Source organism: Podarcis tiliguerta, assembly GCF_965153285.1.
Source record: "Podarcis tiliguerta genome assembly, chromosome: 1".
Classification (NCBI taxonomy): domain Eukaryota; kingdom Metazoa; phylum Chordata; class Lepidosauria; order Squamata; family Lacertidae; genus Podarcis; species Podarcis tiliguerta.
In genome coordinates this window covers 24,359,742-24,376,744 of record NC_139534.1, presented here as the reverse complement: position 1 = coordinate 24,376,744, position 17,003 = coordinate 24,359,742, and the positions used below count along the sequence as shown (strand labels likewise).

General features: G+C 41.7%; 1 protein-coding gene and 1 long non-coding RNA gene across 3 annotated transcripts in view; one reads left to right on the top strand and one right to left on the bottom strand.

The window, feature by feature from the left end:
* Positions 1–17,003, bottom strand: part of LOC310665533 — a 229,526-nt gene that overhangs the window by 149,070 nt on the left and 63,453 nt on the right. The window lies entirely within an intron of this gene.
* SESTD1 (SEC14 and spectrin domain containing 1) overlaps positions 4,066–17,003 on the top strand; it is a 49,413-nt gene continuing 36,475 nt past the window's right edge. For both annotated transcript variants that reach the window (XM_083408891.1, XM_083408890.1), the window contains exons 1-2: positions 4,066–4,143; positions 10,860–10,940. In XM_083408891.1, coding sequence (XP_083265017.1) covers positions 10,886–10,940 — 55 coding nt within the window. In that variant the 5' untranslated portion in view covers positions 4,066–4,143; positions 10,860–10,885. The remainder of the gene's footprint in view (positions 4,144–10,859; positions 10,941–17,003) is intronic.

The window sequence follows — 17,003 nt, the reverse complement described above, 5'->3', positions numbered from 1 at the left end:
CGTGGTTGATTCAGCACAGCAATCAGTGTTGCGGTTAGTACTATATCCGTAGGTTTGGGAAAGGTCCATTATTTTTACAGTTTTGTCTTCCCACTTATCCTACCTAGTGAAAAGGTGGCCGATTTAAAGCTCTTTGAACATGTATTGTGTGGCAAATTGAAAGACGAGAAAGGTGTATGTTTGTGTGTACATATGTGCATTTCTTTAAAGATTTGGGATAACACCAGATTTTATGACTGTAATGATTAAAGCCAGGTCTGTGGTCCTTGTCAAGCAGCAAAATTGCCTGTCTCCTTACTCTAAGAACATGTAACAGAGCTTTGCAGTCAAATGAACATGTAAAAATGGTGGCTCTGCAGATACCTCCTCATATCAGCATTTGTGTTGTAATTTAGTGAGCATTGATTTTCTTCTCCCTCTGCTTGCTCCATAATTGTTGAGGTGAAACCAGTTACAACTACCTTGTTCTTTCATTGCCATGGTGAAGTTTTTGTTTTGCACTAAATAATTGAGTTTTCTAGTAAGATGCATTGTAATGGATACATTATAAGAGGAAGGGTGACTGCAGGTTAAAACTGAGAAGCCATTTTCAAAGGCCTAATCCTGATGTTGCATTGGAGATCATACCATGTTTTTGCACTATCCACTCCCCACATATACATAGGTAAGGTTTGAAAGCATATAAAATTATGCAGACCATTATAAAAGTCCACATTGTGATCCTATGCCTTCAATATAACTACAGTGGTACCTCGGGTTAAGAACTTAATTCATTCTGGAGGTCTGTTCTTAACCTGAAACTGTTCTTAACTTGAAGCACCACTTTAGCTAATGAGGCCTGCCGCACTGCGGCTGCACAATTTCTGTTCTCATCCTGAAGCAAAGTTCTTAACCCGAGGTACTATTTCTGGGTTAGCGGAGTCTGTAACCTGAAGCGTATGTAACCCGAGGTACCACTGTATGCCTGTAGGCCTTGGGATCTGGTCTGCACCACAATATTGGATCACATTCTTGGATAAATTCTGTGCTGACCCTGACCCTTTTAAGTGTTGAGAAAGGTAGGAAACGCTTCGTGGAGAATTATGCTTTATTCAAACATTTAAATCAACAGAAATCTGAGCTTTTTCTTTTCCTGAAACTTTAGGTATAGATAATTCCTCATTGAATTTGTAGGCTGAAATTTGCAGTGGTGCTCACTTCAGTTGCTTATTTGTAAATAGCTGGAGGCATCAGGGTGGCTCTTCAATGCTAGGTGATCAAAAGCGAATAATCTTGTACATCTCAGTTTGCTGCTTCCAGAGATATCTTTTTTCAAGCCACCAACAGAGGACTTGGTCAGGAAAAGAAGAAGTTATGAGCAGGCAGGGAATAGCAAATGACATAGGGAAGAAAACAGTTGTAAGTGTCAGATATGACAGAGTTGGAGTTCTGATTCAGGAGCAAAGAAGTGCCTCTGAGCAAGTTGTAGTAGTTTGTACCACTTAAACCTTTCTAGGCTGCTTTTTGTTGTGGGTGGGTGTGACTTTTTGAGTGGGTGGGTGTTTCTTTGGTGAAGGCCAGTCTATTAGACTACTTTTGCATACTTCTTCAAGCTCGATAAGGTTAGGGGTACAATCAAGAATCCTAAGAACATCAGGAGAAGCAAAATTAACAGTTGCTTTATCCATTCCTATGGATCTGGGAAGCAGCATTTCTATAAGTACAAATTAGGCTTGAATCCAGGGACTAGAGCCTTCTGGGACGAGAAACTAGAAGTATAGGTCAAACTGATGAATTTACTGAACAGAAAATTATCATCCCTTGCCATTGTATTTTTCTGTAGCGTTTAACTTTTGTTGCATTTGGTAAGCTTTGGAGGTTTATACTTTGATACAAATCAGCCTTGCATTTAAGCACTTGCTTGGTAACTACTACAGACAGCAAGGAATTCCATGCAGGCAGGTCCATGGAATTGTATGCAGGAGAAGGAGTTAGCTGGTGGTGGAGGAGTAGAGCACTGTGTCCATCCTCTATGCCCAACATAGATACTGTGGGCTGTGGGCCCCTTCCTCCACACCCTGCACAAAAATGCAGTGGACTATTTATAGCCTAGTATAGAAGGCCTATTGGAGAATTGTACCTTCTCTTTAAAAAAAAAAAAATCAGACTCGGTTGGGGAAAAATCATTATCGAATGTTATTCATTTAGCAGACAGACTTTTTAAATGCGTTGTGCTTCATATTCTATGCTGGAGAGCGTCCTAGCCTGAAACATGTATGGAATTACTTTCTATGAAAGGAATTTTGATTCTCATTTACTGAATTATTGTTATTGCTCCTATTTTACAGCTGTCTTCAAAGCTACCATCCTTTGTTGATAACTCCCCAACTATCCTCTTTCCTTCCTCCATAGTCTTAATGGCCTGATAATTTAGTGTGCTGGCCCAATTTTACTTAGGTTTGTGGGCCAGGTAAACATTGGAACCCGCATGATTGGAACCTTACAGGCTGATGTGTATTTACTGTGCCCTCTGTTGAGACTGCTATAGACACTGAGTTGTCCTTCTCTAAGATGTTAGTATTTAAACCAGGGGTCAGCAAACTTTTTCAGCAGGGGGCCGATCTACTGTCCCTCAGACCTTAGGGGGGGCCGGACTATATTTTGAAAGGGAAAAAAAATGAATGAATTCCTATGCCCCACAAATAACTCAGAGATGCATTTTAAATAAAAGGACACATTCTACTCATGTAAAAACACACTGATTCCTGGACTGTCCGCAGGCTGGATTTAGAAGGAGATTGGGCCGTATCTGCCCCCCCCCCCCCCGGGCCTTAGTTTGCCTACCCATCATTTAAACCCATGATTGTATTCTGTTGTAAAAGTGGACTCCTTGCAACATTAACACATAAGGAGGTGCAAATGTGGCTGTAAGCTGTTGTTGTTTAGTCATTTAGTCGTTTCTGATTCTTCGTGACCCCATGGACCAGAGCACGCCAGGCACGTCTGTCTTCCACTGCCTCCCGCAGTTTGGTCAAACTCATGCTGGTAGCTTCGAGAACACTATGCAACCAACTCGTCCTCTGTCGTCCCCTTCTCCTTGTGCCCTCCATCTTTCCCAGCATCAGGGTCTTTTCCAGGGAGTCTTCTCTTCTCATGAGGTGGCCAAAGTATTGGAGCCTTGGCTTCACAATCTGTCCTTCCAGTGAGCACTCAGGGCTGATTTCCTTAAGAATGGATAGGTTTGATCTTCTTGCAGTCCATGGGACTCTCAAGAGTCTCCTCCAGCACTAGCATCCAGTTATTTCTGTAGTAAGAATTGGCGTGGTATCTTCAAGATTGGGACTAGAAAGCCACATGTATATTCAAGTTCTGTATCTAGCCCTTAGCCACTAGTGAGTATAACTACTCTTAAAACCGTTTTTATTGTGTAGGGAAATGTCATGAGGGAATTGTGATGCCGGTGCACCTACTTGGTTTGCTGATACAATAGCAATCCGAAACCACTGATTTAAGAACGACATTGAAAGGGGTCTTTATTTAAGGCTCTACTGCTTAAATTTAAGACGTGTTTGAATGGAGTGACATCTGTTGATTTGCGTCCTAGCGTGAACTTGGCCTGGAGGAAGAGTTCTGAAGTATTCACTTTCACTTCTGCTGAACTGCTTACCTTTTCCAAACCACGGACTGTAGTTTAACACTCACTATGGTTAGTTTCAGCAAGCCAGACTAATCGCCTGTGATTTGAAGCTGGTTTGCTTTGGCACTAAACATAAATGGTGTTAAACCATGATTCCCAGTTTAGATGTGTGCTTCCCCTTCCTTCTTCTTGCACGAGCAAGCCCAGGTTCATTCAGGTGGCATTAAATCATGGGTTAGCATGTTCACATGTGGCCATTGAGTGAATACTTTGGGAAATGCCTTTTTGACAGTTTTCTATCTGCTGTGCAGCTTTCCCCACCAGTTCCTATCACTTGAGAATCTGGAAGCAATGCCTGGCTCTGAAGTGTAAGAAAAGTTTCCAAACAAATCTGTACATTAAACTGTGAGAAGAAAGAATGGTTGTAAAATTCTAATTTAAATCCACAGGGCTTGAAAAAACTGAATCAAATCTGAAAACAATTTTGTCAAGGGACATCAATGTTTCCGGATACCACAACAGACACAGTAAGTAAAACCATTCACATTTTGAAGCATTCTTTCTTTGTGTGGGATTGGCATGGGAGTATAGATATGTTCAAAATATCTAACTCAAATCATGCTACAGCAAGAGATGTATTTGTGTAATGTGATATCTTCTCAAATGATGACACAGACTCCCTCTCAGCTTAAAGCATTTGTTTATGCCAGCCAATGAAATTTACTAGTTTTGCAAGTTCTTTAGTGAGAATTTTGTTGTGAACAGGTATATTAATAACTGACACCACAATTATATGTTTAAGAAAGTCCCATTTTGTTCAGTATGGCTTACACTCAGTTTAGAGTGCATACAGTTGTGATGGAAAGTACTTAATGAAAATATGAGGCATTATGTAATGGATTTGGAGTGTAAGGCACAAAGCTCATATTTGGCTTTTTTAATTCCTCAGGGGACATTTATTTTTCTTCCATCCTTCAGTACAGATGTGTTACTTTTATTTTTAAAAGGACCCTCTGTGAAGTAGCTTAGGCTTGCAGGTAATACTAAAATGGTGGATGAAGAAAAGCCTAGGTATAATGAATTGTGTTGCATACTCTATATTATGATTTAGGCCAGTGTTCCTTTTAAGCTGAGAAGGAGTTCCTCAATGGGAGACTCAGTACAGTGGAACCTTGGTTCTCAAATGCCTTGGTACTCGAACATTTCGGCCCCCGAAAGCCAAAAACCTGGAAGTGTTCCGGTTTTCAAACATTTTTTGGAAGCTGAACATCCGATGTGATTGTTGGCGATTGCTTCTGGGGCACCTGCGCCAATTGGAAGCTGTGCCTTGGTTTTTGAACATTTTGGAAGTCGAACGGACTTCTGGAACAGATTACGTCCAAGAACCACGGTACCACTGTAATTGTAAACAGGCCATAATGGGAATATGGTAGAATTACAGTCGTGGTTCACGTGGTGAGGCACAACCGATAGGTCCAGGGTCTTGCTTGGCGCATGGCGTCCCCTAGAACCTTCTATAGTATGCATGGTTTCTATGGCAGATATTTATTGGAAGATAAGTCAGTGTGAAATGTTTCCTGGCAATAGAAAATATGAAGACCACCTATTTACATAAAATAGCAATAAGAGTTGGAAAACCAGGCTGAGTGATCTGAGGCATTTACAGAGAATAGTATTGAGTGTGCATGTTTTTAACAGTCGTAATGCCTCAGGGATTTTAGAAGATGTCTGGTTTGGACGGACATGGGCAGATGTAGTCATGGATGCAGGAGAGCCAGTTGGCTTTGTTTACCAATGATGCGGTCCCAAGATTTCAAGCAAATAAGTGTTTGGAAGATTACGAAATACTGCATTGACAGATCACTGCAAAACATGAATGTTGGCTCACAGATATCTAATTCTAGTGCAGAAAAGTGTGTGACAGTACAGTGGTACCTCAGGTCAAGTACTTAATTCGTTCTGGAGGTCCGTACTTAACCTGAAACTGTTCTTAACCTGAAGCACCACTAACCTGAAGCTAATGGAGCCTCCTGCTGCTGCCGCCGCGCGATTTCTGTTCTCATCCTGAAGCAAAGTTCTTAACCCCAGGTACTATTTCTGGGTTAGCGGAGTCTGTAACCTGAAGTGTATGTAACTTGAAGCGTATGTAAGCCGAGGTACCACTGTAGAAAGAAGAGAACTAGCATTTAATTTGGACTGTGAAGTTGTCTTCTGTAAAGAGATAAATAGGGGGTATTGTCTTCTGTTTTTAGGTGAGAAGATCCATAACTACGATTTGGAAAAACTGAAGTTTGCGATACAGTGGTACCTCAGGTTACATACGCTTCAGGTTACATACGCTTCAGGTTACAGACTCCGCTAACCCAGAAATAGTGCTTCAGGTTAAGAACTTTGCTTCAGGATGAGAACAGAAATCGTGCCCTGGCGGCGCGGTAGCAGTAGGAGGCCCCATTAGCTAAAGTGGTGCTTCAGGTTAAGTATAGACCTCCGGAACAAATTAAGTACTTAATCTGAGGTACCACTGTACTTGCTCATAAATCCAGAGAGAGAAATTACAGTAATTAAGCTAAAAAGAGATGAAGGTATGGTAGAGTGGATTAAACATCACTTGGAACAAACAGTTTGGAACAAATGATACCCAGATTTAAAGGGTTGTATCCCAATGGTGTGCCAATGGACTTCTTCTCCTCCTTATTTTGGAGGGTCCCTCAACACTCTGGATCTAGGGGCTGCAGAGAAGGAGATGGGAGTTCCTTTGTGGAAGCAGAAGACTGCAGCACAAGAGGAACAGCAGCATTGGATACAGTCCAAAGAGCTTTGGGATATTACCAGGATTAAATATGAAGCAGCCCCATACTTCTTTGGTTCATCTGGCCCACTGTTTGTTTTGACTGGCAGTGGCTCTCCCAACATCTGCAGTTGTACAAGGTACCACTGCATAAGAGAAAAACCAGCAACATACAAAACAAACAAACAAGCCATAGAACAAAAGCAGCATCAAAAGTTTCAGAAGTTAATAATAATAATAATAATAATTATTATTATTATTATTTTTATTTATACCCCGCCCTCCCCAGCCAAGGCCGGGCTCAGAGCGGCTTACAAGCAGTAATAAAAACAAGTTGAATGATTACAACTTAAAAACAAAATTTAAATACAACATTAAAATATTGAAACATTAAAATGTTAAAATGTAGCCTCATCGCAGGAGGAGAAGGAAAGGAAAAAAGAAAGAGGGAGGGAATCAAATTGGCTCCAAGCCAAAGGCCAGGCGGAACAACTCTGTCTTACAGGCCCCGCGAAAAGAAATCAGATCCTGCAAGGCCCTGGTCTCATGAGGCAGAGCGTTCCACCAGGCCGGAGCCAGTGTTGAAAAGGCCCTGGCTCTGGTTGAAGCCAATCTAACTTCCTTAGGGCCCGGGACCACTAGGGTGTTGCTATTTATGGACCTTGAGGCTCTCCTTAATGCCCAGAATGTCAGCAGATCTGTTGAAAGGCTTGGGAAAATAGAAAGGCACCTGGTACCAAAAAGATGTGTTTGCCAAATGAACTTGTGTACATCATCAATTGACGCTGCAAAGTCAATTATTGTTGTGTGATTTAGTTATTTAGTTACTGTAAGTTTAATTTGTTGGTGTTTTATGTTATGTAATGTTTTTCTTTCTTTGTTTCTTTTTTGGTTTTGTTTGTCTTTTCTGTTGTTTCAATGTTTGATGTTGTATAATGAATTGAAACTAATAAAAATTAAATAAAAAAAATTGATGCTGCAACCATGAGGTGAATACAATGGTGCTGGTTCACATGAGGTCATTGCATTGTGTTTGCTATACAGTGCATTCTCTTGATTCATCTTTGCTATGTAGGTTCCATATAATACTTTCCCTTCTTGTGGGAGTTTGTGTGCAAGGCATGTTGAGCAGTATAGAGAATAAAAGGGTCTGTTCTCATGAAAAATTAGTCCATTTGCGGTTGGTTCTTAATTATGTGCCTAGGGATATGGAAAAGATTTAGAAAGTAAGTGAAAATTATGGATATATTCAGAATGGTGTTCTGATCCCAGTTACAGTATGGACTTCATTAGGCAAGTCTTTTATCCTAAAAATAAAAATGTCCAGGGTTCAAATTAATATGCTGGAAAAGTCAGCCTTCATTATTTCATAGGATTATATAAGTTTGGCTCCTAACTTTTGGTTCTGTGAATGGAAAGAACTGCTTACAGAAGGAGGGTTGTGCTCATGAAAGAAGAGTTGCCCTTGAAAGATTCCTTCCAGGAGTGCAAATCGTCTGTGAAGAGAGCGAAAAGTTAGGATCAAAGACATCAGGTTGGATCGAGACTTAGTTGTGCTTAGAGTAGACCCACTGAATTTAGCAGGGCTGAAGTTACTCATTTGCACCACTGATTTCAGTAGATCTGGATCCAATTATTGGCGTATACAGCAATAGAAATGTAAAGTTTTACTTTGATCTGGAAGTGGTTTGAAATTTAATAAGCAGATAGTGGAAAATAAACATTTTAAGATGTCAGTGCATCTGTTGAATGTTTTGAAGCGGACAAACTTCAGATTTCACTAGGTTGATCCGTGCATCTATAATTATTGGCATTTTGTTCTCTTCCTGATTACAAAGAACCGATGCACATATCATAAATTTCGTGCATGAACAGGAAGCTACCATTGAGAAAGGAGCTTTTAAAAGTACAGAAGGTCTCTCAGGGCACTAGCTGAATTGCTCTTGAATTATGCATACAAAGAAATGCAGTAATAGATATCAAAACCCAGTGCTGTTTATACTTGCACTCGGCCTTCGTGCCAATCAGGAGAGTCAGATTTTCTTGTTCTGTTTCTGATTTTATCCTCTCCCCCAAGGATCAACATTTTACATATCCCTGTTGAGACTAATGTTGGCCTAATGTCAGAAACAGACTGCTGAACTTAGAGGAAACTTCCTTCTGATCCAGCGGGGGCAGTTCGTGTGTTCGGGATTCAGCGTATAATCATTGGCTGCAAAAACCACATTTCATATTGTTTCTGGAAACAGTTGCCTGAACCAGAGTTGTACATGATAAGGACATTCAGCTTCTAAGTGGGTATGAGTGTTAAAGCAAAGTTGGTGAACTCTTTTTCAGCCCAAGGGGCTTGTGAGCAACCATCCAGGAAACCAGAGGCGAAAGCGACTCAACATTTATACAGTAGGTTGAGTAGGAGAAAACAAGAGCTTTCTATACACATGGTCCCCACCCCTTTTCACATTTCTCCATTCAGGCAAGCAAGAGTCATCATCACTGCTCAATGACTCATTCTAGCCAGGCAAAAGCACTCAAGGGTGTTGGGTAGTGTTGGTTAGGAGCATGTCCTGGGGGAGTCTTAAGGGCCAAATAAAGGCCTAGAGGTCTGCATTTGGCTCCTGACCTGGGGTTCCCCAACCCAGTGTTAAGGGGTAAGGTAAGCATTAATTTTAGTGTGGGTATCTGATCTGTATGTGGAAGAGAATATGCATATGGCTTGGATCTCGGAACAGGACAGGTTTATATGCTTCATTGTACCTGGACAATTATTAGTTTTATAGTGGTATTTCTGAAGACTGTGTTCAAAGCCAATACACCCATTTTCATCTGTAGCAAATATTCATTTACTGTGTTTATATGGCTGTGTATCAACATACGTTTTCTGGATGGCTTAAAAAGGTAAAGGGACCTCTGACCATTAGGTCCAGTCGTGGACGACTCTGGGTGGGGTTGCGGCGCTCATCTCGCTTTATGGGCCGAGGGAGCCGGCGTACAGCTTCTGGGTCATGTGGCCAGCATGACTAAGCCACTTCTGGCAAACCAGAGCAGCGCACGGAAACGCCGTTTACCATCCTGCTGGAGCGGTACCTATTTATCTACTTGCACTTTGACGTGCTTTTGAACTGCTATGTTGGCAGGAGCAGGGACCGAGCAACGGGAGCTCACCCCATCGCGGGGATTCAAACCGCCGACCTTCTGATCGGCAAGTCCTAGGCTCTGTGGTTTAATCCACAGCGCCACCCGCATCCCTTTCTGGATGATTTACACACAATAAAAAAAATATACAGTATTAAGATGCAATGCAACAATAAAACAATACAAATAGAAAAATAGAGCTGGGGAAAATCTCTTCCTTTCTGGCAGCATATTCCATGTTTTTACTGTTGTGGCTTTTTTAGGTTTTTTTTTTTTTAACAAATATATATATTTCCCATTGTAACATGATTTCTTGCTGTCAGAAACCAAACTTGTTTATATTTTTGTCTTTCTCCATCATGGATGTGCTTATGCTTTTGTGCTATCTTTGCTGTTCCCCCTATTCAGCCTTGCCCTCTGTTATCTCACCAGGACTTTGTGGCCTGCCTTAATCATTTGGGTAGAAAGATGAAGGTTGAAAGTAGATCACTAAGTAGGGTGATCTGCGTTATTTTACCATGGCCTTTCATTTCCCTTTCTTTAAGTACTTTTAAAAGACATAATGTCTTTCAAGGACATAATGCCAGTAACACACAATGGCTTCTTCAACAGTTAGGGTAGCAAAACAAGAACAGTCTTTGTGAAATATAGAGGATATCAGTGAATAAATATGCTTATGTAATGGGCATGTTGGCCGCTGATAGAAGAGCAAAAGCCACACAGGTATAAGGCAAGTATTATGTGTACTCAGCAGCGTTTAAAATGCCCTTAGCAAGTTCATTCTTATTGCTCAAACATGCATAAACCAAAAGGGATAAGGCAAGAGAGGACACTGTGGAAGGTAGGAGATGAAGACTGATAAAACAGCTGGGGGTTGGAATAAAATTCTTGCTATCCAGCCTCTTTCCTGAAACACTGAAGCTCCAAATTTACACAAATAATGCGTAAAAACGAATATAATTATTTTGGCGTGTGCTTACTTGAATTTGGGGCAATATGAAGGGTACTGGAGAAGCTAGGTAATCAAGATAGAATGAAGCACAGAACTGTCGTTTAGCAGTATAAAAAATGGGGAAAAAATTGACTTCTTGCAAAAAAAAAATACTTGGAAATTTTAATTGGCGGGATTGGTTGGGTATTTAAGGAAGGCACACTATAAATGTTAACATTATTTGTTTGTTTGTTAGTTATAAAACATTCTGAACTTCTTGCTAGGAAGCAAGCATAAATCTGTCACAATCTGACTCTTGAGCAGCTTTAGTGGAGCACAGTAAACGATTTCCCTTGACTTAGACCCTCTGACACCAACTTCTTGTGTTTCAGAACTCTGAAAGTTAACTGAAGGCAAGATGGATGCTACAGTGATATTACCTATTCTGAAGAAAAAGTTAGCCTTCCTTTCAGGTACAGTTTCCTTGTTTTTTATTCAGACTGTTCTGTTTCATTGAGATGTGTTGTTACTTGATTCCGTCCCCATCCTTCCTGATAATGTGCCACAAATATATTGTACACCTCATCCATGCTGAAGCTCAGGCTGTTACAGTGGTGCCCCGCAAGACGAATGCCTCGCAAGACGGAAAACCCGCTAGACGAAAGGGTTTTCCGTTTTGGAGGTGCTTCGCAAAACAAATTTGCTATGGGCTTGCTTCGCAAGACGAAAATGTCTTGCGAGTTCTGCGGGTTTTTTTCCCCTCCCCCCCCTTTTCCCCCAGCCCCTAAGCCGCTTAACAGCTGTTCTCTAAGCCGCTTGACAGCTGATGCTCAGCCGCTTGACAGCTGATCTAAGATGCTTATCAGCTGATCCACTAAGCCGCTAATAGCCTTTTAGCAGCTAATCCGCTAATCCCTTAATAGCCTCTAATCCCTTAATAGCCGCTAATCCCTTAATAGCCGCTAATAGCCACTAAACCGCTAATAGCGCTAATAGCTCTAATCCGCTAATGGGCTTGCTTCGCAAGATGAAAAAAAACGCAAGACGAAGAGACTCGCGGAACGGATTCTTTTCGTCTTGCAAGGCACCATTGTAGTTATTGTGGATACTCGGAAAGTAAGTTTCTTTCTCTATCTTGGATGATTAATCGTCTGTATACAAGTTTCGCTTTGTTATTTTTCACTTTATGTATAATACTGATAAGTAATGTGAGATCAAGGATCTGCTTATACCTGGCTGGTAATTAATTCTAAAAACACAGGAGGTTCCTGACATCTTTTTCTCCAGACACTGACCAGAATGAGATTCTCCCTCAGGCTAAACTACTTGGATGTCTTCTCTTATGATGTGTTTGACTTTTTAACTGTTTAACCTTTGAAATTATGCACTGAGAAGAGAGCTGACTTGGTAATTTGAAAAGCTGTGAATTTCTGGTTAGTACTTGATAAATTTTGTACTACTGAAATTAATGTTGGACCCTGGAGTGCTGGCTAGCTGCCTAACTGTCTCGCTGGCTTTGTTGTAGAGAAGAATTGTTCCTGTAAAGCAGGTTTTTATTTGATAATTGAGACCTCATTCATTCCTAATCATTCCTTTTGAGCACCCACAGAAAGCTTTCCTTTCTCGCTTAGAACAATATATATATATATTATTAAACATTTTATGAAATATGATCTAGGTTTAGCATTTGTTACATTGTAGTCCTAGGAAAAAAATCCTCAAGGTTTGCATTATATCTGATTACTAGTTCATTGCTAAATCAGCACATCATGAAACTCTGTCTAAGGGAATAACTCAACTACCATTTATACTTTTGTAGTCTTTAAGGCTATGGAAATGTGTAACTGGTCCCTAAGTGCTCATTAATAGTTGTAAAACTTACTGCATATTCAGAATTACTGCATATACTAAGAAGTTTCTCTTGCCTTCAAATGTCTTAGCAGGTAGTTATGTAGTTGATTATTCACCGTATAGGCTTAAGGATATATATGTGTGTGTGTGTGTGTGTGTGTGTGTACATGTTTAATGGGGCCCAAGCATTGCCAGTCTCTATGAGCCAGCAACACATTTTGAAATGTGTGGGTGCCAGTCACAACATGGCTGCTGTAACGGGTGTAATATAACAGCTTGGCTGCTGTAAGGGGCATGGTGTGAATGAATGAATGAATATAAGGTGGCAACAACCAAACTCACTTCCTTGCACTCTCACAGCACACACCCCAGACACACATGCATCTCTCTCACAGACCACAAATACGCAGACCACACAGTCCTACTCTTAGCTCAGTTGGTAGAGCATGAGACCCTTAATCACGTGGTGGTGAGTTCGAGCCTTGGGCAAAAGATTCCTGCATTGCATGGAGGCTTCATGGCCTCTTCCAACTATTCTGTGATTCCTCCTTGTTTCTGCCCAAGTGCATTTCTCTCACTCACACAGCATCTGCCCCACAATTTGGGATAGACCCTCCACAGGCAAAAGAAGTGCCTGCCATTTCTAAACAAAAATTCACAATGTTTACCAACCTAGTGCCAGATGGCACCATGGTGCCCAAGGCTCCAAGGAAGGCCTTCCTGGGCACCCATGGGTGAATGGTTGGCAATCCCTGCCTTAAGAATTACAGTGGTACCCCGCAAGACGAATGCCTTGCAAGACGGAAAATCCGCTAGACGAAAGGGTTTTCCGTTTTTTGATGCGCTTCGCAGGATGAATTTCCCTATGGGCTTGCTTTGCAAGACGAAAATGTCTTGCGAGTCTTGAGATTTTTTCCCGCTCCCCGCCCCCTTTTTCTAAGCCGCTAAACCGCTAATAGCCTTTTAGCAGCTAATCCGCTAATCCCTTAAGCCTTTAATAGCCGCTAATAACAGCTAATAGCGCTAAGCCGCTAATAGGGTTGCTTCGCAAGACGAAAAAACCGCTAGACGAAGAGACTCGCAGAACGAATTAATTTCGTCTTGCGAGGCACCACTGTATCAAGGTATCAGGTGTGGGCAGTGGCATTGGTCATCCCTGCTGCCCAGCCTCTTCCCTCTGCTTAGAATATTCTCTCCCCACTCCACTGAAAAAGAAGGGGCTTGAGAAGAAATGATGGCTCACTTCTCATTGCCAACAACAGGGTTTATGTCCAAGAAATATGTACAGAATTGGACAAGTGGAGTTTTTTGGGGGGAAAGGGCAGAGGGCATTACCAAAATACTGCTTTGATTTCTGATAAAGTGAAATTTCTTTTAGACTCAATTTTGGAATCCACATAGCAAACAAACAGAAGCTGACATGTTACAATTGAGTTATAACTCATTAATAAACGTTACAGAAAATGAGGAGCAACAATAGATTACAGGAAAGAATTTATCTCTTTCCTGGCAGAGAATTTTTACAGTAACTTTTCCTGGCAGCCATTAAATGGATGTTGGGCAATCATTTTAATTGCAACTGTGAAATATTTTACCTGTTGCAAACGCTTCACTCGACATAAGCTTTTTACTGATGCCTTTAAAGGCTATTTTCTAATGCATATATGATTATTTTGCTGGGTTGCCTTCATTGGTGGGTGTGCAATGGCAGAATGTGCTTCAGATCACACAAGATAGGGTACCAAATCTCCACTGATCCCCCTTATTTACTGCAGCCCTCTGTGTCATGTCCCATAAAGTTCCAGATGATCTATCAACCCTCAGGAGCTGGTAGGTGGGTATGGGATCAGAGGGCAAAAGCCCCCAGTGGATACAACCCATTAGTTATTATTTGGATCTAGGGATGCTTCCAGATGGGTATTTATTTTAGGATAGGTGTTCCTTGTGAATGCACTTTACAGTGGTACCTCTAGTTACCAGCTTAATTTGTTCCGGAGGTCCATTCTTAACCTGAAACTGTTCTTAACTAGAGGCGTGCTTTTGCTAATGGGGCCTCTTGCCGCTGCTGCATCACCGGCAAACGATTTCCATTCTCATCCTGGGGCAAAGTTCTCAACTCGAGGTAACTCTTCCAGGTTAGCAGAATTTGTATCCTGAAGCTTTTGTAACTCGAGGTACCACTGTACGTTGGTACCTCGGGTTACAGACGCTTCAGGTTACAGATGCTTCAGGTCACAGACTCCGCTAACTCAGAAATAGTACCCCGAGTTAAGAACTTTGCTTCAGGATGAGAACAGAAATCATGCGGCGGCCCCATTAGCTAAAGGGGTACCTCAGGTTAAGAACCGTTTCAGGTTAAGAATGGACCTCCAGAACGAATTAAGTTCTTAACCCAAGGTACCACTGTATTTTGACTGCATCCACACAATGTTGTTTGCCTTAAAAATGCCAACGTTCATTCCCATGCCCCCAATCTAATCCAGATTTCCCATTTCTAAGAACAAACATGTTCTTGTTGGGGTGCTTCTCCCCCCCCCCCCCAGCTCTACCAGTTAAACAGCCCACCCACTGCGAATGGAGTGACAGGAGCATCACTCGTATCGGTGCTGCAGCAGAACATCCAAAATGAGATGTTCCAAGGGCAGGCAGTAGGAGGGACTGAGGCAATTTAGGACTCATTGAATCTCAGTTCTCAAGCCCGATTCACTGCTATCATGTGATGGATTCGGGCTCAATCATTGACCGTCTACAAGCTGACAGAGTGGTTTTCCTTTCTTCTTAGAACCATGTTTGATTTTGCTATAAGCATGCTAAAAAAAACCCCACACAATATTTTTCAAGCTGGATGGATGTCCTTCTAAAATAGTGTTTTTTTCCTATTGTTAAACTCTTGTATGAACCTTTCTTTACTTCATGCACCTCCCAGAGGCAAAACCACGTGAAGGCGGGGGGCGGGGGATTCCCATTGTCCAAAAAGTGCATATTAAATAGGAAAACATGATTGCAAATGGACCAGGAAGGAAAGTACCTTCTCCTTAAGAGGGCTCAGCCGCTTCAAGTTAAAGTATGAATGTGATCTTTGTATTCTCCTGAACAATGCTGAGTCATTTCCTCTTCCTTCACCTGCTTCCTTTTGTGTCCATTTACTCTTGGCTGAGTTCCTATTCTGTGGGAGTACTGTAATGGCAAACTGTTTGCAGTTTCTGATGCAAAGGCTTGGAAGCTTAAGTCTGGAGAAATCTCAATCACTAGCCTACTTTGTTGATTATTGATCCAGGAAGAGGGGATTGATAGTGTGAGGGAGACTTCCGCATCTCTATACTAGGTGTAGCAAAAGATAATACAGTTGTACCTTGGAAGTTGAGCAGAATCCGTTCTGGAAGTCCGTTTGACTTCCAAAATGTTCAGAAACCAAAGCGTGGCTTCTGATTGGCTGCAGGAAACTCCTGCAGCCAATCAGAAGCCCTATTGGACGTTCAGCTTCCAAAAACAGTTTGCAAACCGGAAGAGTCAGTTCCGGGTTTGCGACGTTCAGGAACTAAGCTGTTTGACTTCCAAGGTTTGACTGTAGTGTTAAGTAAAGGTAAAGGGACCTCTGACCATTAGGTCCAGTTGTGACCGACTCTGGGGTTGCGGTGCTCATCTCACTTTATTGGTCGAGGGAGCTCCGGCGTACAGCTTCCGGGTCATGTGGCCAGCAAGACTAAGCTGCTTCTGGCGAACCAGAGCAACACACGGAAACGCCGTTTACCTTCCCGTCACACCGGTACCTATTTTTCTACTTGCACTTTGAAATGCTTTCGAAGTGCTAAGTTGGCAGGAGCAGGGACCAAGCAACTGGAGCTCACCCCATCGTGGGGATTCGAACTGCCGACCTTCTGATCGGCAAGTCCTAGGCTCTGTGGTTTAACCCACAGCACCACCCACGTCCCTGACTGTAGTGGTAGGGACATGAAAAATAAAATCAGGTTTGGTGTTTACCAGTATTGCTATTCATATGTGGAAGTGGAGCCCATCTACATGTTTTGAAAAAGCCGGAGTCTTGTGCTAGGAACAGTGGAGATGTCCATTAGGGCAAAAGGGGCTCAGCCCTACCCAAGTGCCCAGTAATTTATTTATCCTTCCACAATCCATTTCAAGATCCTGGATATTTTCCCTTCAATCTTGTGTTTCGTAGCCAATCCGCGTTCTCACCACGCAGCTAATCTCAATCCAAAAAGATTGCTATGATTAGACGATTCCACCCATCTGTCTTCCTATCATGTCTACCAGCTCTTTGTTCTGGCTGGGCAGTTTTACGATTACCACAGCACTGTGTTGAACTCATCCCAATGAATTTCTTTCTTCAAACGCCATAGAAATGTTTCCAGTTATGCCAAAATCAGTTGCTGCAAAGGATATAGAATGACTTTTGTTCTATATACTAGCCATTACAGATTGTTTAATGAGCCATTGAGTTCACCTACCAATGAAGTCAGAAATGTGAGGAAATAAAGTGGTTGCAAAAATAGAATTCCTTTTCCTCTACTGCCTTATAGAACTTTATAAGTCTTGGAAATATATCCTGTGCCTTGCTAAAAAATCTACTTATACACAAAGCTGCTTTAAAATAGTTTCTGGTGAAGGTTAGAAATGGAGATTATTAAATCGTCAGATTGAAAAAGCTGTACTTAAATACATCATAT